General features: G+C 52.0%; 1 protein-coding gene across 2 annotated transcripts in view; it reads left to right on the top strand.

Moving 5' to 3' along the window:
* PCDH19 (protocadherin 19) overlaps nucleotides 1-20,804 on the top strand; it is a 59,297-nt gene extending 38,493 nt beyond the window's left edge. For both annotated transcript variants that reach the window (XM_041459246.1, XM_041459245.1), the window contains exon 5: nucleotides 15,423-20,804. In XM_041459246.1, the coding sequence (XP_041315180.1) occupies nucleotides 15,423-16,012 (590 nt within the window). In that variant the 3' untranslated portion in view covers nucleotides 16,013-20,804. The remainder of the gene's footprint in view (nucleotides 1-15,422) is intronic.
* Nucleotides 20,805-24,286: the final 3,482 nt, after the last annotated feature.

Here is a 24,286-nt window from a genome sequence, read left to right as displayed (position 1 = left end):
CATTTATTTCCCCTTCCCTCCTGCATTTAACCCCTGTGTCTGTTTGGAAAATAAGTTCTTTATAGCAAGTATTATTATAGATCTGTGTTAGTCACGATGTGCATAATCACAGTACACATAAGGTGGCCCCTATTTTTGCTGAGTATCTGTAATGGTAGTGATCAGTTTCCCCACTCTCAGCATTAGCTCTTAGTGTTTTTATTTTTCAGCAGAAACCCTTTTTATTCCATTTTCCTTGTTGTATTTCACCCTTTTCCAAGTGTGAAGAACAACTTGCTTCCTGACTGGCTTCACTGGCTGCCAGCAGGTTGTGTTTCATTACCGACGTCCACAGCTGGCTGGGGGTGCTGGCACATGGCAGCAGGTGACAGGCTGTCACTGCTGTGTCACCTCACCTCTGGGCAGTGACAGTCACACCTGGGGCAGGGCACTGGAGCTGGGTCAAGTGGGGTCAGGCTCGAGGTCTGGGTGTATAAATAGGGGAACATTCTGGGTGTATGGAATGACTGGCTGTAGTGAAACCAGAGCTTTATCCCAAAGAAACCCTGCCTTAGCATCAGTCCCTGCAGGAAAAGGAGTTTAAATTGAACCACAGGGAAAAAAAAAAAAAAAAAAAAGGAAAAAAGATGAAAAGCCCCCTCTCTGAATTGAAGCAATAGGAAATGAAAACTGCTGAGATATACTGTCATGTGGGTAGTGGTGCTACCAACCTTGTGCTGCAGTAATTACCTCTATGCATGCAATTTGTGCTCGGCTACGACTGATTTCCCACATCATCCGGTGCCCAGGCTATATTCAGTCAGTCCCAGCTGGAGAAAACCATCTTGGACCATTTGGTGAGATTTCACCACCGATGCTGCCTTGCACGCCGGGAAGCGCCGCCCTGGCACGGCCGGGGCGTGGGACAGTCACAGCAGGGTCCCTCCACCCAGGGACACGGGGCACCACGTCCCGTGGGGTGCTGAGGACCTGCAGCTGGTGGGGCTGAAAGGTGAGGAGCTTCTGGCACTTCCTGGGGAGAAGCCTTGGCTCCGCTGGGTGCGTGCTGGAGAGAGAGCAGTTTTGTGGTGGTTCCTGCGCTGTTTTATGTGAGAAATGAAAGAGCGAAGAGTGTCGGTTGGAAGTTTTCGTGGGAAGCCAGGGGAGGTGGGTGTCCTCATCTCTTGCAAACCGAAATAGGTCGAGCACTTGATTTCCTCTGACTGCTTTGGAAGTGTCAGCTTCAGTAAGGAGATGAGTTGGAGCAGGAGCTGCCTCGTCTGCTCGAGCACGTTCTGTCAGCTCCTGCAGCAGGCAAAGGGCTCCCGAGCCGTTTGACCCGGGAGAGGAGCTCCCTCAGCTCAGCTACCTGCGACCCTGGATGAGCTACAGCTTGGTGAGAAGTTATAAAGGGGCAGCTCTTGTGTGGGAAGAGGAATTTGGCTGGAAACCTGAAGTTAAAACTGTGCACAGTGGTAATTCAGGGAGTGTCAGAGAAGGTGTTTTTTGGGAACAGTAGCTGCGTTATTGGAGGGTGTTAATACCTTTGAGGAGGGTCAGGCATACTCAGGTGTGTCTTGGAAGGTTAGTATTTGTATACTGGCCTTTGATTTGTTTTTTACTCTCTGTGTTTACCAGTCCATCATCATCATCATCATCATCATCACACAATGGTTTGGGTTGGAAGGGACTTAAGGATCATCTACTTCCAACTCCCTACAGTGGGCAGGGACACCTTCCACTATCCTGTTTCTCACAGCCCCATCCAGCCTGTCCTTGGACTCTTCCAGGAGCGAGGCACCCTCAGCTTCTCTGGGCAAGCTGTGCCAGGGTCTCACCACCCTCACAGTAAAGAATTAATTCCTAATGTCTTATCTAACCTGTGAGTCTAAAGCCATTCCCCTCGCCCTGTCACTTCTGCCCTTGTCAAAGTCCCTTCCAGCTCTCCTGTCCTTGTTATTTGTGCACTGCCAGCCGTGTCAGTGGGAGCTGTGTGAGCAGGATGTCCTGCTGTGTGTCCTGTGTCCCTGTGTCCAGGGAGCCACCCCTGGAGCCCAGGAGTGCTGAGTGCCTGGCAGTGCTCACAGGTGACTGCCGTGCCCAGCTGTGCTTCTGCAGCCACTCCCTGCTTGGTTTTGGTCCCTCAGATGCACTGATTTTCAGACCTTTCCTGTGCAGTGCAGCCTGTCTCCATGACAGGCCATGGAGCCCATGATAACTCAGCAGCCTAAATTATTCAGGCAAATTGAATGTGTTTGGCTTGTTCCAAAGTTCTGTTTCCTTTCAGTGCTGTCAGGAGCACAGGTAGCCCTGATGCTTGTACTGCAACTCATTCAAGTGCCAAGGAGACACAGAGAGCTCAAGTATAACTTGTGTTTTACCTCGTTTGCCGCTTACTTCCACCTTGTTGTGCTCTTTCTGGGCACTCCTGTGCCCCGTAAAAATGTTTGTCTTGCACCTATGGATTGCTCCCTCTGGCACACTGCTGGGTTCTGGGAATTCTCTGCGTCATGTGGTGGAAAAGCCCCTGTAAAAATCTGAGAAAAATTCTGTGTCTGTTCCACCCTTCAGCGGAAGTATATTCACTCATGCAAAAATTTTGACCCATTAGTCATCACTGTAGGATCCAGAAACCTCATCTTAATGGAGACAAGTAATTAAAATTAACAATTCTACCTGCAATTCCCTCATTGCCTGACCTCTGCTTTGTCAGTCTCCCTCCATCGTTACTAGGTGGATATGTTGAATTAATTCACTGTAAAAATCCACACAAGCCCTTCTTTGAGCAGCCTTGCCTTGCAAGGACTGCTGAGCTATGGCAAGCAGATGGAGAGGAGATGCCTCTCAGTGCTAACATGTCCCCTGGCTTACTGGACACTGTTCAGGAGCTTCTGGGATAGGTGAACAAATTGCCTTTCACCCTCCAAACACGTGTCTGGAGATTTAGAACCTCACCCAAAGCCCTTTGAATCCATCAGGATTCTTTCAGCTGAGACGACTGGGCTTGAAATAGGACCCAAGGGAGATGGCATCCTCAGGGCATCCCTGAACCTTGCTGGAGACATTGGTCTTCTAAGCCTGTGCTCAGAAGCAGACTGAGGGAAGAGGAGATCTCTGCTGCTGAGCCTCTCCCTAACTCAGTGAACAAGACAGAGCCTTGGGAGGTGGAGATTTGCCTTGGAAAATTCCAGCTGCAAATGAGATGCATGATTTTAGGAATTAGAATAATTACCCCCTGGAACAGGTTCCCAAGGGATGTGATATATTCTGTATCACTTAGAGTCTTTAAATCACATTTGCATGTTTTTCGGGAAAGCGTGCCTAGTCACTCCGAGTGAATGAAGGGCTGTGCTCGAGGAGTGCCAGGGCTGAGCATCCCCTGCTTCCAGGGCAGCAGGGCAGGGAGCCACCAGCCTGCATGGACTGAGCTCTGCAGGTCCTGCAGCAGAGGGGTCTGGCTCCTCCTGGAGCAGAGCTCACCACTGTCCCTTGGCCGGGGCTGCAGTGTGCAGGAATGTGCAGAGCTGAGCAAGTAACGCTGGGGATGATTCAGAAGCCAATTCCCCCAGCCAGAATCTGCCTTCTCTTTCCAAACACACGAAGTCCCTTCCTCTGAATCAGATGTCCCCAGGCACTGAGCAATCCTGGCTGCATCGGTGTTTCCAGGACCTTCCCTCCCACCACCCCCTGAGTGATGAGAATATTTTTGTAGATCTCATTTCCTGGCCTTTCCCTTTCATCTCTCAAAACAGCAAGTAAATGAACAGCCCTTTAGTTTTTAGTTACTGCTCTGCACCCAGTGAGCTATCAGAGGCTGTTGACAATGACTTTTCTCTTTTCCATGCTCCTGTCTGCAGGATTTGGGGAGATAATTCATTTGGTCCTGGTGCTTTGTCAACTTTCAGCAGTTGTAATTGCCTAATGATCAGTGCTGATGCTGTTGTTAAGCCTGTTAAAACTTTGTCCTGCTGAACAGCCAGACTGTGCCTGTCTCATCATGTTGTGCCTGCTGTGCTGACTGGGGCTGCCTTTGATGCTCCCACCCTGGCCCTGTCTTTGGTTGCTGCTTCCCACCCACCTCAGGCACTGCTCAGGGGATGGATGGATGCAGCAGGGTGCTACCCACGCTGAGGAACTGCACCTGGAGTTACAAATAGCTGAAGAATAATCCCACAGAGAGCCAGATGCTCTCCAGGATGAATCCCCTCTCAGTCCCAAGGAGCCTGGAGCTGGTGGTGAAGGTGGTCTGGTGTCTGTGCCCTGGTGGGGTGGGTCAGAGCAGCTCTCTGGAGGAGGCTGCTGCTGGTAGAGCACTGCTGTTTAGCAACATGCTGCTATTTCTGCTTTTCCATCTCTCTTGTGCCTTTCCCACCACCATTATAGTTTTTTTAGGGCTCTAATTGGCCACATTTCACGCCACCAGCTCTTTTGCTGCTCATCCGAGGTGCCCAACTGGCTGGTGCCATCTCTGTCGCTCATCCTCGCCTCTTCCAAGGCTGGTTTTTAATGGCACACACTGAACATTAGTGCATTACCATCCCCTTTCCAAGAGCAGTCTCCATCCACTCTTCTCTCGTCCCCCAGTGCCTCATCCAATTTAATTAATTATACTTTGTATATTACGCATCCTGTCAAAGTTTTTCCTTTCCGAGGTTTAATGGTTTTTTAATTCTAATGCATGCTGCATGTGTAAGTGTTTCAGCAGTGAGGCGAGCGTGCAGTGGCGAGGAGGCAGCATTACTGCATGTGCTGCAGACAGCCAGGGTGGGTCCCTGTGGGGAGGCTCCAGCAGAATTGCTGCAGGACTGAGCTGCCTGCCTTCCCTCTGCATCCTCCTCCTCGTGCTCGGGGGCACAGTCAGGCTGGTGCCACTGCAGAGGGGCACGTTTGGGTTGAGCCCACTCGCCCTTGGTGCATGTCTGTGGCACAGGAGCCTGCTGCAGCCCGTGCTGAACTCCAGGGTAACAGCCTGACTCTGCTCCTTGTGCTAGCTCTGTCTGAAAGCACCAGTTCCATCAGTCATTTCAGCCTTGCTTCATCCCTTTGCAGAAGGGATGTGTTGAGGATGTGGTGGGGACTGGGCTAATCAGGTAAGGCTGGCTGGGGCTGGTACCTATCGCTCTTTATTTCCCAGTGACACTTAAAAGGTTTGGTCAGGAAAGTGGTTCGGGAGGAATGACTTTGTGGGGTCTTGCACTGACTAGCTTTGGGTATTTCCAGATAAAACCTGCTCAGACTAAGAGGCTTGTGGGTTGGTGGTTGTTTTTTTCCTGCCTGTCAGTGTTGCAAAGTGCTTAGGTTTTGAAAATCCAGCTGGGCTCTGTCTGTCTGTCACACCATCACTGAGAGTAACGGTGCTGTGGTGCAATTTAGCTGACAGCCCTGTGAGCTGGGGCCAGGAGCCAGCACAATCCAGCCTGACCTCGGGGCAGTGCTGCAGGAGTGTGCCTCGGCAAGGCAGAAATCCTGGGAGGCTGCACTGGCAGAAGCTGGGGCAGAGCTGGAGCAGCTCATCCTGGGGAGCAAGGACATCCCACCTCTGCAGTGGAGCCACAGCAAGGGGTGTGGGGGGCGATGCCAGTGAGGTGTGCAGCCCCCAGGTGGGACTCAGAATCCCTGCCCAGGTGCCCATGGGCTGGCAGCAGCTTGGCTGGGAGGGCTGGGGCTGTGGAGCTGCCACTGTCCTTGCAGTGCTTGTGCAAGGCATGGAAATACAGTTATTTTCCATTCCTGTTCAGCAATCTCCTGTGGCTCTGCAGTTGACAGCCCCAGACACACTCCAGGGCTCATTCTCCATCTCTCCCCCATGGTTGTGGGGCCAGCAGAACGGGATGGGGTGGGACAGGATGGGACCCCAGCTGGATTGCTGCAACTGAGCTTGTCCATGACTCACAGGTAGTCATTTTCTCCAAGCTTATAATGAGGTTTTAGATTTAACTATTGACCTTATAGTAGTTTTACATGCATGTTTATCTGCCCTTTGGATTAATGAAGGTAAACTTAATTGCCAGAACAAAGTTTCGTCTAATTAAATGGATCAGATTCTCGTACTTTGGCAATTCTGTCATGTCTTCTGTTGGCCCTGGGGCAGTGTAACCCACAGCTGGCATTTCCCTGGCATTGCTGTTATCCCTCCTTGGTGTGGAGCTGGAGCCTGCTTTGGGCCCTCTCACAGCTCTGTTCCATGCAGAGAGAACAGGAGGGTCCCTGTGAATCAGCTGCTGGGTCAGGCTGGACAATCTAGAGCAGCTTTTGCAGACCTGTCCCTGCAGGTGTCCCAGATCCTGTGGGATTTTCTGATGCACCCACTCCCCCAGGCAAACACCTCATCGTGGTACATCCCTGTGCTTCAGAGTAAAGATCCACCAGCATGGAAAACCCCCATCTTCGTCTGGAAAAGACTTAAAGTAGAGCACCAGGGAGGGGATAATGCTGAGCTCCAGGGTGGAGGCATGAGAGGTCAATGTCATGATGAGAGATGGCCAGCAACCAACACTTTGGTTTTTTAAGAAAAGGCGTAAAATTCCCCAGCTCTCTCTGGATGATGGGGAACGCCCCATTGTGCTGGGAAGCCTTCCAGCTCCCTCCACTCTTCAGAGCTGCACACTTTTAGAAAGTACAAAGAGCTTCTCATAATGTTTTGCCTTGTGGGTACGTCTATGATTAATTCCGTGCAAGCATTACTGGTGCAATAACAATACTGAAGGTCCTAAAACTGAAAAAGGAAACACATTTGGCTCGTACTTCATACACAATCACTTACACTTAAGCTATTGATAGTTGATTGGGATCTGTAGACTGCTGGGCTGGTGCCACTGGGTTTCTGAGCGCGTTCAATGGCTGGAACAGACAGCGAGGCTGTAGGTTTTGGCAAGCTGTAGGTCTCATTAGTCAGGCTGACTGTATCTGACACGAGAGATTCCCATCCACCAAGATGAAGCTCGCTTCCCTAGGCTTTGGCTGACATCCCAACAATATTTACATGAAGGACAACAGAGGATCAGTGTTAGATTAAGGCTGTGAGTTTCCAGTAGGCAGACAGTTAAATATTCTATTGAAATACTCTTTTGATTATTTAGATAATAATGAAGTTTATGCATGTCCTTGAGAAATCTGGGGAAAGGCAGTTGTTTTATGCTAAGCATGCAAAGATGTGTTTAATCTTGATAACAGGAGTAAATTATGTATCAGCATTTATAACCTCAGCTTCTTTATTTTTCCCTTGTTGTGTGGAGCCACCAGAAACCTCGCAGGGAAGGGTGGCAGGAGGAGAGGGCAGGCAGCCTCCCCACGGCACCCTGGCCTTCACATCCCTGCAGGAGGAGGATCAGCGTGGCTTGTTCTGTTTTGTCCTGGCCAAGGGAGGTGCTGGTTGAAGTAAGACATTAACCACGAGCCCCCGAGGAGAGGGCAGGGATGTGCTCTGACAGGCACTGGGCCAGGAGTTGGCCCAGTACAGGCATCCAGAAATTGCTTCTTATCTCCCCCAACTGTAATTTCTGTTTTGTTGGATTTTTATCAGGATCGTTGAGTTGCCATTTTCTGACCGATGCCTGATTTTGAATAGGACTGAGTAATAATTTGATTTATTGCTGCCATTGGAATGTGGCTGCCTGGCTGGTCCTGCCTTACCCTCACAGAATATGTGAATTTGCTTCGTCTATGACAATAGCAGGGAGCAGTAACCTTTGGATTAATTTGTTTTAGCGACTGAAGTCCCATTAAATGGAAGGCAGCTGGTGTCAGAGGCATAAACTGAGACAAAGTTTTGCTCCCAATTGTGGGAAATGTGTTTAAACAGACTAGAAATGTTTCCATCTCTGCAGGGTATAATACACTCAAATGGTTGCATTAACATGAAAAAAGTACAAGGAAGGAAGAGTGTATTTAGGACAATCCCTCTGTATCCAGTGCTAATGAAATTGAATTCCAGTAATGAAGTCAGGGCTGTGTTGTGCGCCCGCGCGGGCGGCGCAGGAGCTGCTGTCAGCGCTAATGGAGCGGTGCCCACGAGTAATGGCTGGGGATGGAAGAGGTCCATCAGAGCCCAGAGAGCTCTCCTCTCCCTGCCAGGGCTGGATCCCGCATCCCAGACCAGTTAGGATGCTAATGAGCCCTGTGTGGAGGCATGAGTGCTGGAGTTTCCGAGGTGAAATCCCCGCCGCTCAGGGGCCTGCACCAGCTCCACGGGCCACTTAAGAAAAGGATTAATTGGAGTTTAAATGGTGTGTTCCGCCGGCCTTCTGAAAGGGAATTAATTTTTCCTTGTGAATGAGGTGGGGATTGGCCTGCGGTCCTGGATAAAGGGGAGCAGCCAGCATTAAATTGCATTCCAGCCCATAATACCTTCTGGGTCTGACTCTGCTGCAGCATTCCCACATGGCATTCCCACACTCCAGCTCCTGCTGGTGATCACCCTGCTTCCCACAGCCTGCTCCTCATCCCAGAGGCATCAGCATCCCCAGAGGAAATCCTTTGCACCGAGGCTGTCCTTCCCCTCTGGCTTGCAGCTGGCCAGGCACCCAGCTCTGCCTGGCCCTCCTCCATAAAGCAGGGACGGCTCTGCAGAGGAGAGCGAGTTATTAATGGTGATACAGGGCAGGCAGGAGGTGAGTGGGCCAGCTCTTGGCTGGTGTGAATCAGAGGGAGCCCTCAGCATTTCCTGGGAGCTGCCTGTGCCTGCAGCAGCTGGGGATGAGCCCCCTTGCACACCTCTGCTGACCATCCCAGAAGCACTGCCCATGAGCTGCATGCAGCCACGGGTCCTTATCAGCAATTGCCCAATAAATTAATCTAAATGACAGCCCTTGTTTCATTAAAATAATTCATGTGCTTTGTCCAAGCACTGTTGACCTTCTGTGTTGGGACAGACAATCCAGGATTAAAAATACAGCATTTTTAGCTTGCATAAATCCTGAATAATGGTGAAAGAGAGGAAAAGAAAGGTTTCTTGTTGCAGTAAAGAGCATTTGTCACTGTCCCTGGTTATTAGTATCCTCTGAGCATTGTGCAGGGGAAGCCACGCCAGGATTACATTGCTGCATTGACTGGAGATTTCTTATTAGGAAAGGCAAGGAAGGCTCTGTAAAGCCCATAGGTCACAAATATAATACACTATTCCCCACCTCTCGTTTCCTGATATTATGTTATTAGAGGAGATAAGGGAGAGGTGCAGAGTCTTAATTTACAAGCGGATGATGAACCACAGCTGGGGACTGTTTGTATTTTGCTGGAGCTTATTATTTTATCTGGAGTGTAATGTGGTGGATCACTGCCCCTGAGCCAGAAACAGCCACTCCTGTTGGGGTGGAGGGGCGTGGGCTCCACTGGTGTGCTGGGGGTGCTGGGTCCTGAGAAGATGAAGGTGCTGGAGTTGAAAAGAACCCCCGAAGTAGCTGGAAGAGGAGTGTTAAATAATGCAGTTGTGCTTTGTCCATGAAAGATGGCTAACCATGAGTAAACAGCCACAACAGTGTTTGATCCCTTCGTGTTTACTATTTATTCGTATTTATTATTCATAAATTCTGTCACAAATGTTGGGCCCGCACCCCAGTGAGACATTTGCATTTTATTTTAAGTTTCATTCCCCCCCACCCGCCCCTCAGTTTCATGAACTGAGATTTAATGATTTGCTTTTCCACATTGCTCCCGTGCTGGCTCTCCCTGGTTCTCCTCGTCTTGTTTCAGGAAGAGATTTCTAACATGGAAAAGTGATATTTGAATAGATTCCCCTAAGGCAATCAATTTACTTCTAATTTGTCTGGAACTAAGCTTTTCTTTGTTGCAATGAGAAAGGATTGAAACTGCTGTAAAATTTATTAGCTTCCAGGAAGATTTTGAAATGAATTTTTTAATGATCGTGCTGTTTGCTGTACCCAGGAGCAGTGTCATCGTGATTACAGTATAATCACACAGTTGCTGAAACACCAAAATGTGGAGCTAGAGCTGGGATCCTGCACGAGGGGACCTGTGGCACCGCCCAGGAATGGGCACCACCCAGGTATGGGTACAGCCCAGGTGTGGGCACTGCTCAGGTGTGGGCACCGCCCAGGTACTGGCACCGCCCAGGTATGGGCACTGCCCAGGAATGGGCACCACCCAAGTATGGGTACAGCCCAGGTATGGGCACTGCTCAGGTATGGACATTGCCCAGGTACGGGCACTGCCCAGGTATGAGCACTGCTCAGGTGTGGGTACAGCCCAGGTATGGGCACTGCCCAGGTATGGGCACTGCTCAGGTATGGGCACTGCTCAGGTACGGACACCACCCAGGTATGGGCACTGCTCAGGAATGGACATTGCCCAGGCACTGGCACCACCCAGGTACTGGTACTGCTCAGGTACAGGCTCCACCCAGGTACGGACATTGCCCAGGTACTGGTATGGCCCAGGTATGGGCACTGCCCAGGTACAGGCACTGCCCAGGTACTGGTACTGCCCAGGTATGGCACTGCCCAGGTATGGCACTGCCCAGGTCACGGGCACTACTCAGGCATGGGTACAGCCCAGGTATGGGTATAGCCCAGGTGTGGGTACAGCCCAGGTATGGGTATAGCCCAGGTGTGGGTAGAGCCCAGGTATGGGTATAGCCCAGGTGTGGGTAGAGCCCAGGTATGGGTATAGCCCAGGTGTGGCACTGCCCAGGTATGGGTACAGCCCAGGCACGGGCACTGCCCAGGTGTGGATACAGCCCAGGCACGGGCACTGCCCAGGTGTGGGTACAGCCCAGACACAGGCACTGCCCAGGTTCGGGCACTGCCCAGGTATGGGTACAGCCCAGGCACGGGCACTGCCCAGGTGTGGATACAGCCCAGGCACGGGCACTGCCCAGGTGTGGATACAGCCCAGGGGTACAGTCCAGGTATGGGTATAGCCCAGGTGTGGGTAGAGCCCAGGTATGGGTATAGCCCAGGTGTGGCACTGCCCAGGTATGGGTACAGCCCAGGCACGGGCACTGCCCAGGTGTGGGTACAGCCCAGACACAGGCACTGCCCAGGTTCGGGCACTGCCCAGGTATGGGTACAGCCCAGGTATGGCACTGCCCAGGTATGGCACTGCCCAGGCACGGGCACCAGGGCCGGTGCTGCCACAGGGCTGGGGGCTTTGGGCTGGGGCCGCTCAGCACGACGCTCCCCTGCCCGTGCGTGTCCCAGCTGGATCCTTCAGGCTGGGCTTCCTCAGTGCCTCTCTCTCCCCTTATTTCTCGCTCTCAAGCGGCTCCTCGCTCCTCTTCCTCGCTGCCCTGTAATAGCACAAATGAGCTCCACTCACTCACCCCGGCAGAGCTGCTCTGACACGGATTGGATTGAACTGAGCGCCTGTTTGGAAATGGAAACTCCAGGGACTATTGTCATCGCCCAAATTGCACCTTAGATTGTATAACAGCACATGTCATCTGGCCATTTATCAGGAATATTGCATTCCCAGGCACTTGCACCTTGCTACGATTTAACTTTGTCTCTTTGGCCAGCGTTGCAATTCCACTGGAGATAATTCAATTGCTGAGAGCTGAATGGGCTCCGTGCTGCTCTGCCACAGGTGTGTGGGTGTTGGACAGGAGGCTGGAGGATTTGTTCACCGTGGACATTCCTTAATCCCCCCTGTGATGAGGGAAGAGCCCATGCTATGTGGAGCTGGGGGCTCTTGCTGCAGTCCCATCCATCCATCCATCCTGTGTCCCTGCTCTTCCAACCAGAGCTTGCATGGTGGGATTGGGGAGTGCTGAGGGTCTTGGCTGCATGGGGGATTTTTATCTCTCCCACCAGCTCTTCCTGCAGCTGCTGGTCCTCGGCAGCTGCTGCCTGGGTGAGACCACAGCAGATGCCTTTGTGCTGGTCTTCTGAGTTGCAAGTAGAGCTCTGATTTGAAATCTGGAGCTTAACATGGACTTTGCTTTACTTGTTGAGGAACATATTTATTCCAGAGGTGGCTGTGGTATTATGTTATTTCATATTTGCTATGCAAGAGCTTATGTTTAGTAATGACATTTTTCCTGCCAAGTCTGACTTCAGGAGAACTGCTCACCTTTTGATGAAAAGGTTTCTGCCAGGATGTTTTGTACCTGGGGAATGTTTTAGAAGTGACCCTGCCCTGAGGTGCTCTGAAACAAGGTTCTGGATTTGTGCTGGGTGAGGGCAGTCTGGCTGAAACACGGATGTTACTGCAGTGGCACCTGCACATCTCTGACACAGCAGCTCCTGTGTGGGGCACTTGCCCTCAGGTGAGCTGCTCAGCGTGTCTCTGGGCCAGCTGGGTGCCACCACGGGTGTCCCCACATCCTGACTGGCAACAGAACTATCCCCTCAGTGTGTGCAGTGTCCTCAGCTCCTTAGAAAGTGCAACCCAGGTCATGCCCTAGGCCATGGTGGTCTTCATGCCAGGGCTGTGATGTTCTCATGCTCTGTGCATCCAGAACATTTTGTCCCTGCAGACAGTAACAGTTGTATTGACTAGGGCAGGTCTAGGGCTGTAAAAGAATTTCCTGTTGTTCTATTTCTGATTGTTAAAGTGGTAAAGAACAGGACAGAACAGTACAGTAATGTGAATGTGAACGTGAATGACTGTCCTGGGTGCCATCAAGGCTGGCTGAGTCAGACTGAGCTGCAAAGGGCAGCGCCAGGAGCGTGCCCAGCAGCTCCCTGCCTGCCTCTGCTTGGGGCAGGAGCAGGATGCAGGGATCAGCCCTGGGCTCAGCCACTGGAGGGGCTCAGACCCTGCTGAGCATGCCTTTGGATCTGGGACAGCAGAGGAATGGTGTTTCTGTGTATCAGCAGGCCTTGCTTGAGGCGTAAAAATAGTGTTTTATACCAGCTACAGGGCTAAGACAGTGATGGATGGGTGGGTAGCTGAAGATGCCCATTCTGCTGAAGAGGCTGCTGCTGGAGGCTCTGTGCTGGTCCTCGTGTCTGCTGCCAGCTCAGGGCTGCTCTGGGCAGCCTAGACACATGTTGTCCCCAAGAGCAGGATGGTTCTGGCTGCAGGCCATGGTCTCCAAGCTGAGACGTGTGCTGAGCACAGAAGCAGAGTGACAGAACGTGCCATGGAGCTACCTGTTGTCTCAGGTCTGTGGATGATGGTGACCTGTGCCCCTCTGCCTGTCAGCCTGGCCTCTTTGAGACTTGTTAACATTCCCTTCCTCATACAAAAGATTGAAACAGTCCAATTTAATGTAATGCTTCTCAGCTCCTTTCCTCCCTGCATTTCAGCTGCTGCAGGTTCCAGACAAGCATTGTAATGTCCAAAGCTGATCATCTCCCTGGCAGAGAGGCACCAGGCCAGTGCTCTTAAAGCACAGGTTCCTTTCTAGGCTTTGAGGAATATCCACCTGTGGTAATCAGGGAAGTATTCCAATTGTTTCTAGCTGTAAAAAGTGCTAGTTGGAAATAATGGGTCAAGGCAAGACAAACCTGCCTGTGCCCCCTCTGCAGTGAGGTTTGCCTTGGCTGTGGCAGTGCCATGGATTTGGGGCTGAGCTGTGCTGCTGGGCAGGGAAGGTGAGGAGAAGCAGCTCCCCAGCAGCTGACCAGCCAGCCCAGCACGCTCACAGATCCAGCTTTTCATGTTTGTGGAGAGACTGAAGTGATGTGTGCTCCAGCAACACGCCCAAGGTCACACAGCACAATAAATCAGTGTCTCATCGGGATGAGAATCCAAGATATTTCTGTAGCCCCTCCAGCCATCACCAAGTCCTCTGCTATCACAGCCAGACTACACAACTTTGTATGCCTGTAGCACCCTTTTGAAGTTAAGCTGTGGATAAATAGGGAGACAGCAATATTTTCTGGGCAATTTTTCTTTTTTTTCTTTCTATTTTGCTCAAGTACTTGAAATTAACAGAATCAAAGTAGAAGATCATGGGCTTTTAGAGCTCGGTGCTGGTTGTTCTGTGTGTAGGGCTCAGGGCATCCTTCTCTCAAGCTGCTGTAAAGGCAGCTGCCAAAACCCAGACCTCCTCCCCTCCACCCAGCCCTGTGCTCCACATCACTGGCTTGCTGCTCTGATGTAGAGAAAAAGCTGATGTTTTACCCATATATTTTTCAATTAATTGCCTTCTTCTCTTATTTTTAAAAAAAAAACCTTTCTTGGTGTTTTTTTCTTCTTTTTTTTTTTTTTTTTTTAGGTCTGCCTTTTACTCGTTTATTCTCTGTAAGTGTTAAGCTGCTCATATTTTGGTGCATTGTGTTATGTGCTGAGAATTTTTATCAGCCGCCCTAGTGCTCGCATGTGGTGGAAATACCAATGTGTCTGAGGAGCGGAGGTTATGCACACAGATGTACAGAGCATCAGAATGAATGGTTTGCAGGAGGATGGGAAGGAAAGCCGGGCTGAGTCTGCACCTTCCATCCCTCAGCCCGGCCCCGGGGGCTCGCGGGGTGACGGCGTTGGAGCTGCAGAGCTGCTCCCAGAGCCTGTGGGTTAGGGGAGGAAGGAGCCGCGTCTTAGCGTGGGGAAAGGCTGTGCTTTAATGAGGGCAGCTGCAATTAGCAGCTCTTATCAAATGAAGGAAAAGCCGAGACTGAAAAGCAGCCAGGATCCTGTGGTGTTCGGCGGGAGCCACGGTCGGATGCTCAGCAAAGGCTGGGCATGGTGAAACTGCTGAATTTGATTTCCAGCTTTGCACTTGGCTGAGCCTGGCTGCTTCCCCGAGCCTCGGTTTGTCCATCTGTGATGTGGAGGTGAAGCTGTGCAGTCCTCTGGGATTGACTGAGAGTGCAGGAATGCATGCAGGCCCTGGGCACCAGGGTCCCTGGGAAGGGTTAAACCACCAGTCCATATTTCAGCACTGTAAAGTGGTGTTGGGACGACAGCCCCAAGTCGAGAGAAGGAATCTTTATTGCTCCTGTATGAATAAGGCCCCAGCACTGGGAATGACACATTTAATCTTCAGTGGAGTGGACAATCTTGGAGATTTATAAAGCCTCTGTTGTGTGAGAGGTCAGTGGGGATTAAGCAACAAGTTAAAACACACATATACAGCAGAACCACAGAGAACCTTCCCTCTCACCCTTTTCTTTCCTCCCTCTGTTCCTTTCCCCGCCTTGCAAAAAGTCAAGCTTAAATGTCACGTCAAACCAAGCTTAAAACATGGTGGCTTTTAACACTGGTCACTAAACCCAGGAACCAGTGGCTCTGAGGGCTTGACACATGGACAGCCCCGTTGTGATGGATTTGCTGCCATCACTCCTTCTCCAGGCTTCTGTTCCGGTGGTGGCAGGTGACACACAACCTACTGGAAATTAAACTCCACTCTGCAGAGCCTTGAAACCGATGGCTGTTTGAGGTCCAGCCACTGGATCTGGGGGAGGATCCCCTCTGCCTGGGAGGGGGGCAAAGCGCAGCGCCCAGCTCGCTGTGGTCCCCCCAGCCCGGGCAGGCCGGTGGGTGTGGGCACCCCGGTGGGTGTGGGCACCCCGCTCACCGTGCTTTGTGCTTTCTCCCCGCAGAGCAGAGCGAGGGCTTCCACTGCCGGGAGGAGTGCCGCATCCTGGGCCACTCGGACAGGTGCTGGATGCCCCGCGGCGCCGTGCCCAGCCGCGCCAAGTCCCCCGAGCACGGCAGGAACGTCATCGCCCTGTCCATCGAGGCCACGGCGGTGGACGCGGAGCCTTACGCAGACTGCGGCGCAAAAAGGACCTTCGCCACCTTCGGCAAGGAGGGCGGCGAGCCCCCGGCCGAGGAGCGGCTGGCCAACCCCAAAGGCAAAAGAACGGTGGACTCGGCCGCCTGCAGCCCCAAGGTGAGCGGCGCCGTCCGCGAGGCCGGCAACGGCTGCGAGGCCGTCAGCCCCGTCACCTCGCCCCTGCACCTGAAGAGCCCCTTGTCCGGCAAGCCGGCGGCGCCCTACGGAGCCGGGCACGGCGCCGGCAGCCGGGAGCGGGAGCCCTTTGGGAACAGTGGCCCTTCCCGGCCCACGGAGGCCGAGCCTCGGGGCGCGGACAGCGAGAGCAGCGGGCACGAGGGCAACCCGCTCCTGCAGGAACGCCGGGAAAAGGACTCGCCCGGCGCACGGAGACTAAAGGACATCGTCCTCTGAGCGGCACTCGGCGACAGGAGGATGAGGATGAGGATGAGGGACCGCACGACTCCCAGCGCAGATTGTTTTTATCGCTTACCAATGGTTCACAGATTGCTGTATTTAAAAGCTTTCCCTAAATGTATTGTTTATAAATGGAGCTATCGTTAGTGTGACAATCCCACGTGTCTCGAAGGCGGCAGGGGTGTGCAGCCCGAGCGGAGGAGCCGCTCTTTTGCTTTGGCCGGGAGGCGGCGGGTGGCGGGGGCAGAGGCCAGACCCCCCCAGTCCTCAGGAGCGCTCGGTATCCCCTCCTCGGAGTTTATATATTTTTGTATCTCAAAACGAAGATAAATTTCCATTCCTGGAGAGAATTGAGTGGCCAATTCCTTATTCGGACATCTTTAGTAAGCACCCCGGCGGTTTTGTAGTCTGGACAAAGTAGCGGCTGTTTCTTGTGTGGGACTGTTCAAAGTGACAGTCGGGTGGGTTTCAGTTCAAATTCACCCAGCACGAGGTTGTTTGTCTTCTAAGGTGTTGGTGTTTTGCTATGGACACCCCTGCATTTATGAATCCTTTTGCTGTCACATACTTATCTGTACTATTATTGTATTTGATATTGCAAATTACTGTATGTCTAGTGATGGCAAAAGGCTTTCAGGCTAAAAAAAAAAAAGGAATAAAAAAAATATAAATCACAACCATCTTACTTAAACTTTGGGGAACCTGCAGTTTGCAGCCCCGGTGGAGCAAGCGCTTCTTCCAGCCCCCACCATTGCCTGCAGCCTCCCCTGGCTCCTGCAGGAGAATGACAGGGCATTATGGGAAGACGTTTTTGGGAAAATCCTGCCTGGATTGCAATTGTCGGATGCACTGTGCTGAACTTTTCCCCTTACCCGTTTCTTTTTGCATAATTTCAAGGCAATGCATGGAAAGGTTTTTTTCCACAAGTGGGTTATTTTGGTTTTTTTCCAGTTCCCAGATTTAGATATCCCTCGCCTCCAGTCATTTCCAAGTCAAAGAGATGGAATTATTTTAAGAGATCTAAATTACCTTCTCAATTAGACACACACACTTCCCAGTCAGCGTTTCCTAGCCATGATTACACCAAGAGGGTGTATGTAGGTATGACATCATGGCATGGATTTTGGACCCTTCTGATTTCTTTCTATCCCTGCATCATAAATAGGTATGGAATGAGCAATAGTGATGTTAATTTAGGGGCAGACAGGTGATACGTAACAACGCTACTAATTCAATTAATGTGCCTTCTTAATGGAGAAAAAATTAAAGCTATTCTTTATTTTTTCTCATAATTAAGGACTTTTTTGTGTGGGTACAAATCTACTCATGTAAAATTGAATTGAAAATTGAGCTACTTTAATAGCCATTTTGTAGAAGGGAGAGAGGGAAGGGATTCCACAGCTCTCTGCTCTCTTGCAGTGATGATTCCTCAGTGAGGTATGAGTAAGGTAGGAGGATTTCAGTTAGTGTATTATTATTATTATTATTATTATTATTATTTTTGCTATTATTATTAACCCTTCACTGAACAGATTTTTCCTACCCTCAATAATGTTTCCTAGAGTTTAAAATTGATTATGGAAGGAAAAATATATAGCTCTTGCCAATGTTTGCTGTACCAGCAAGTTGAAATTAGTGGTTTCTAGAGAAAGAGTCTTTCTAGGTCTGCATATCATGATAAAGTATTTGTTACTTGATTTATTTAAATGAAAAACAACAAGAAAACAAGTTCCAGTTGTTATTATCCTCAAAATAAAATCAAACTCCAGCCATTTCTTTCTTCAGGGCAGATTGATCTTGCCTGAAGCCACAGCTGGTCTGAGACAGGTCCAGAGTCAGCCTGTTCCCCCTGCCGCTTGCTAGGGCCAGGAATTGGGAAAGAATCAACAAAAAAACAGTTGTCTAATGAAATTTGTGATGCTTCCCTCACTGGTGTGATGACTACCTCATTCAGCTCCCATCCCACGCGTTAACATGACGTCCTGCATCCCTCCAGAAAGCAAACTGGGGGGTTTCTCCCCTCTTCTGGATTCTGAGCCCATTTTTCAGGGATTTGTTGTTTCTGTTCCCGCTGTGTTTCCTGCCTGTGTACTGTTACTGCTGTCACTGATTCCTGGTTTTTTTCCCCAAATGTGTGTTTTATTATAACACAAGCAAAGAGGAGAGGGGCTGGCTTGGGGCTGTTGCAGTAACTGGGTGTTCTGTGACTGTTAAGCTGAGTTTATTCTGATGTTTCCTGGTTTTGTCAGCTCTGGGAGGTTTTTTTTGGGGGGGAGGAAACTTCTCCATGGGCTCCATGTGGCCCCATCATCACCCCACACCTCTGCCAGGAGGAGACCCAGCTTCCCCATGGTCCGTGGGGAGTGGGGTCCCCCCAGGTGCCCCTCCACCATCCCCAGCTGCCTGGAAAAGTGCTGGCTTCTAATTCCTGCCTAGCCTTGCCCCCTGCCTGCGGAGCTGCCACCACCAGCCTCGTGTTTCGGATGAAAAAGAGATGCTAACTGAAAAGGAAGAGAGGGTAAAAAAAAATAAAAAAAAAAATAGAAACATTTCTCTAATTTACCCAGAGGAAACGTTCCTTGCCACTCTGAATAAAAGCACAGCCGAGAAAGAATGTGAAATAATTCTGTATTAAAAGGGGGCATTAAAGAGGTCAGTAAACCCTTATGCCTCCAAGAAAATCATTTAAACACCAGTTTTCTGGGCTGACCCGGGCTGCAGTGGGGGATGTGAGCGAGGGGCCCTTCCCTGCTACGGCCTTGCTGTGCAGGGCCAAGGGGAGACCCAGAGAGCTGCCCTGGCTTTGCTGCCTTGGCCCTCCCCAGAATATTTTGGTATCCTGTCACTGTCCCTCTGTGTCACTCGAGATGAGTTCAGGCTCCTGGGCAAATTGCAGTCTCTTGGTTTTTTCCTACTTGCATCGAAACTGGCCATGCAAAAAACGTTCTGAGCTGCAGGGCGGGCAGGAAGGCTTTTTGGAAGGGTTCCAGATGTAATTATTGTGCTTTTTAATAACTTAAACCTGTCCTCAGATTTGGTTTAGGAAAAATCGCTGGGATCTGTTGGTTTCCTTCAGGCAAACTTGCTCTGCTCCTGTTAATCCAGGAGAGCAGCAAGCACCGACGATTCTCCCCCGAGCATGACGAGGACCCCATCTGGAGCAGCTTTGGGGCTGGGGGCCAGGGGCTGAGCTCTTCCCTGCTCCCCTGGCCTTTCCCACCCTCGAGGCTGCAGGGCTGGGCTGGGAGGGATGGTGGAGGGCTGGGGGGCACAACTGATGGCTGGAAAAATCCTCCCCCAAGCACTGTCTACTGAGGTTGTTGCCGTTCCCTGTTTGTTGTGAGCTGGAGGTGGCCTGTGGATCACACTTTGTGCAAAAGTGAATTCCTTTCTTTTTTTTATTTTTATTTTTTCCAAACAGGAAACGAGTTGCTTTTGTGAAGAACACACTGTCTGATGGATATGTTGAAATTATTCTTGGTGGGGGGTTGGAGGGGTTGGAAGAGACCCATGGAGTTTTGAATGGAAACACATTTGTCTGTCATTGGGGAAAATTGATGGTCTTGTTGCTACAGCTGCTCTTGCAGCTCTGGGTAATCTCTGATCCAACCTGTGAGCTGCGGTACCCGCCGGGGAGAAGCCCAGCCGCCCCCACTGCCAGCTCTGCTGAGGCTGAGACGGAGCCTCCGCCAGCATCAGCTGATGTTCAGCTGATCTGAGCCGGGCTAGAGCCTCCAGACACCCCTCCAGACACCCCTCCTCAGAACCTGGCTCTGCTCAGCTGATCTGAGCTGGGCAGATCCTCCAGACACCCCTCCCTCACAAAAACTGGCTCTGTTCAGCTGATCTGAGCTGGGTAGGGTCTCCAGACACCCCTCCTCAGAACCTGGCTCTGCTCAGCTGATCTGAGCTGGGCAGATCCTCCAGACACCCCTCCCTCACAAAAACTGGCTCTGTTCAGCTGATCTGAGCTGGGTAGGGTCTCCAGACACCCCTCCTCAGAACCTGGCTCTGCTCAGCTGATCTGAGCTGGGCAGATCCTCCAGACACCCCTCCCTCACAAAAACTGGTTCTGTTCAGCTGATCTGAGCTGGGCTAGATCCTCCAGACATCCCTCCTCAGAACCTGGCTCTGTTCAGCTGATCTGAGCTGGGCTAGATCCTCCAGACACCCCTTTAGACACCCCTCCTCAGAAGGTGGCTCTGTTCAGCTGATCTGAGCTGGAGTAGATCCTCCAGACACCCCTCCCTCACAAAAACTGGTTCTGTTCAGCTGATCTGAGCTGGGCTAGATCCTCCAGACATCCCTCCTCAGAACCTGGCTCTGTTCAGCTGATCTGAGCTGGGCTAGATCCTCCAGACACCCCTTTAGACACCCCTGCTCAGAGGCTGGCTCCCAGCAGCCGGCGGCGCGGCACCGAGCGCGGTACGTCTCGTCATGGTGTCTCCGTTGCCGAGTATATGAAGAATAAATTGTTGTATATGCTGATATGTATGTTATGTACATTTTCACAGTGATTGAATCATTGTAAACAACAAAATGGAAAAAGGAAAAAAAAAAAAAAAGAAGAATCACCATTCTCTCTATTTTATGAAGATGATAAAGCAGCTTTATTAAATTATTATGATTCTGTTTCCAAATGGTGTACCTGCCACATTGGGATTTTTTCATCTGATGAGAACTTTGTTTTCCACCTAAATGTGATTTTCTTTTCTCTGCTTTGAGCATCTAATGCATTTTAGTATTAAAGCAATTATTGAATAAAATGGAAAGTAAGTGTTTGGTTAAATATGCCTCAGTGGGTTTGCTTTGATGGGCTCCAGGTGCTGGTCCTGCAGGAGCCAGCGCATGGCTGGGTGCCACCCCAGCCCTGTCCCTGTCCCACAGCTGGTCAGCTTTGGCACCCAAGAAGCTGCAAAGCTCAGGCAGAACTTTGCTGGTCCTGAGGAGGGGTCATCACCATCCCCAGTGGTGATCAGCTGGGACAGGCAGGGTCTGAGCCCCCATGAAACTGAGCACGGTGCTGGTCATCTGCACTGCCACCTTCACCTTCAAGGGAAACACGGCTGTGAGAGGGATGAGCACAGGTAGGAAACGCCTCCAACACACACTTCTCCACTGAAGCATGGCAAAGACTTTATTTTCTGTCGTTTTTCAGGAAGGTGCTTTGGAGGAGATGGTGAGGAGCATCCTCTGCCTCTGGATTAACTGGTTGATGGACCTCATTTACACACAGAGCATCCAAGCACTTTGTGGCTACCAGGCTAAATGCTCCCACAAGGTCTCAGCTCAGTCAGGGTGACACCAAGGTGGAGCTGGAACAAGAGCAGTGGCGTGGGAAGCCCTTTCCCTGGCCTGGGAAGATGCTTGAGCTGCACACCGAGCATCATCCTGCCTGACACGGACACACAGGAGCAGAGGTCAGCTGCAGGTAACCACACCTGGGTGAGGCCCCATCACTTTAAACCAGCAGGATCTGACCGGCCTGGGGTCAGCTTTGTGCCAGGTGTGTGTTGGCACGGAGAGCACAGGTAATGGTTCACAGGCAGCCCGGTGCCAGCACCTGCAGCGTGTTTGCACCCTCACTTGTGAGTCATTTGGCAGGTGGGTAAAAGGAGATCATCCAGGCTGTGGGAGGGAGGCTGCTGTTTGTTTCAGGGGGGTGGTTTGCAGCCGGGCTGGGGAGCAGTGGTTCTGCAGCAGCAGAGAGGTTCCCGTGCCCGAGGAGGCACCGGGCTGCTCAGCATCCCCAGCCTGGGACCCTGCCTGCGCCGGGGACTGGAGCCGGAGCTGTGCCAGCGCCGCGGACTCGGCTGCCAGGTAGGAGCTGAGCCTGTCTGGGGAGGAGTTGCCCAGGTGAGCTGCCCTGGGGCAGCGGCAGCGGGCGGTGGGCAGCGGCTGGGGGTGCCCAGGCTGAGTGGGGTGCACTGGGGTGCAGTGCACAGCCCCAGCCCAGGGCTAGGCGTGGGCCGGCTGGGAGATGAGCTGGGGCTGAAATCCCCCCAGCCAGGAGGTTTTTCTCGTGGCATCCCAGCCAGGAGGTTTTTCTCGTGGCATCCCAGACAGGAGGTTTTTCTCTTGGCATCCCAGACAGGAGGTTTTTCTCGTGGCATCCCAGACAGGAGGTTTTTCTCAGCATCCCAGCCCCACGCGCAGCCTGCCGGCCCCCGCGGGTGCTGCTTTTGCTCCTGATTCAGTCACTTCCCTCCTCTCGCTCTGCTGGCTGGGGGGTTGGCGATGGTAGGCTGCAGCCGTGTCCCCGCTGTGCTCCCCGGCCAGGTGTCCCTGTCCCCTCCCCGTGCCGAGGCAGCGGCGCTGGGCTCGGTGCCGGGCAGGGACTGAGCGTCTGCCGCCGGTAGCAGCGGGAGCGCTCCTGTCTGGAGCCGCCGCTGGCCCCGGGATGCGCTGGATCTCGGTGCTGGGAGCCGGGGGAAGGATGCCGGGATGCAGCGAGCCCCGGGATGCGCTGGATCTCGGTGCTGGGAGCCGGGGGAAGGATGCCGGGATGCAGCGAGCCCCAGGCAGTGCCTGGCACTGGGGGCTGTGGCCAGGGCTGTGTGTGGCTCTGCTCTGTTCTGTGCCGCCGCTGATACCGGAGCGCTCGGGCGGAGAGCCGGCTGCTCCGGGGACCTGTGGCATCCATCGCGGGTCCCCTGAGCTCCCCACCCTCCCTCGGAGACGGTTCTGGGGCTGGGCAGGTGGCTGGCTGTCCTATCCCGTGGAGAGAGTTTCTAGGGGTGCTGTAAGGTACAGAGTGAGGGGCTCAGCGTGAGGACCAGCTTGTGAAGCCAGTGAGAGATAAATTAGCAAAGAAAGCAGGCAGCCCTCACTGGGCAAGGTTCAGAGCCATGGATCTCGTTCCTGTTTCTTCTGGACAGTATTCTATATTACATTTGATGTTAAACTGGAATATCTATATAGAGCCAAATTGGATTGAGAAGCAATGACTTATTGTACACTCTGACTGTTAAGCCCACAAAGACAAGAATAAATAAATTGGAGGAATCAAAGGCATGAAAACATAGAGCAACAATATATATAACATATCTCTGTTTGAAGCAGGGTTCTGCTCAGGGCTTGTTGTGGGCCCAGAGGGGCAAGTGATGGTCCCTGTTGTGCTTTTCTGTTGTCTGGATCCAGGTTCTGCTCCCGTGTCTGGTGCTGGACCAGCTGCCTGCCTGCCTTGAGCAGGAACCAGCGTCCAACAGCCCCAGCGGGCTTCCACTTGTTTAACTTGCAGCTGTTTTTTGTTTTGTGTGGTTGTCCTTTCCTTCTGAGCGTGATGTAAGCGAGCATCCCCAAAGAGCCGTGGCAGAACAAACACAGGCAGGTGCACAATTACAGAGCTCACCTCTGCTGCCACACACGGCCCTGCCCAGCTCCCCCTCCAGGCCCTCGCTGCCAGAACGGGCTCTGCAGCAGGGATGGCTCCTTGGGGACAAGCTCTGGCCTTTGGGGCAGCCACCACGCCGCTGGCAGGGGTGTCTGGGCAGCTTCTGTGGGGACATGGCTGCGATCTGCTGTGCTGCAGAGTGATCAGTCACTGCAACCTAGCCTGGAAAATAAAGCAACCCAAGAAAGAAGCACTGTGGTGCTGCTGTGGAAAATCCAGCCGTGGCAGTTTCCATTAATACAGATAAAAAATTGAGACACAGGGCAAACAATATTAACCCCATCACTGATCAAGCTTAAAAGCTTTTCCCAAGAAAAATTGTCTCTGGATTGCAGTTAAATAATGGGCAGGGGGGTGGCTGCCTGCAGAAGCCTCTGCCGTGGTGCTGGCAGGTGCTCCTGGCCAGGGCAGGGGAAGGTGGCTGGGATGGCAGCAGAGGGTCAAACACCGGGCTGATCCCTTGCAAAGCTTTAGGACATAAGAAGCTCCAAGTGCTCTGTGCTTTAGGGAAAATGGCACAGAAGCAGATCATCAGCCTTGGCAGAGGCCAATCTATGCTGCCTGAGGGTGATAAATTGTCTTCCAAGGCAAAAATAAAAAGGAATTATGATAATAAAACCTCCAAGAGAGAAGCTTAGTGTGAGGGTTTTCAGCTTCCCAGGCAGGAGGGATGGAGGCTGGTTGGTGGGAGCTCATATCCCCAAAGGTGGAGGTAACAGGGGCAGGGACTGCCTGTGCCCCTCACCTGTGCCAGCCTTGGTGGGTGTGAGACCCCAGCATGTCACACCTGCTGGGCCACTGTGCTGGTGCAGCTTCATGGGGCAGGGATCACCTTGGAAAGGCTGGATATGAGGGGAGGATCTGGGCAGGAGGCTCCA

Source organism: Pyrgilauda ruficollis, unplaced genomic scaffold, assembly GCF_017590135.1.
Source record: "Pyrgilauda ruficollis isolate IOZ18807 unplaced genomic scaffold, ASM1759013v1 scaffold133, whole genome shotgun sequence".
NCBI lineage: Eukaryota > Metazoa > Chordata > Aves > Passeriformes > Passeridae > Pyrgilauda > Pyrgilauda ruficollis.
Note: the sequence above shows the minus strand (reverse complement) of the source record. Positions and strands in the feature narration are given on the sequence as shown.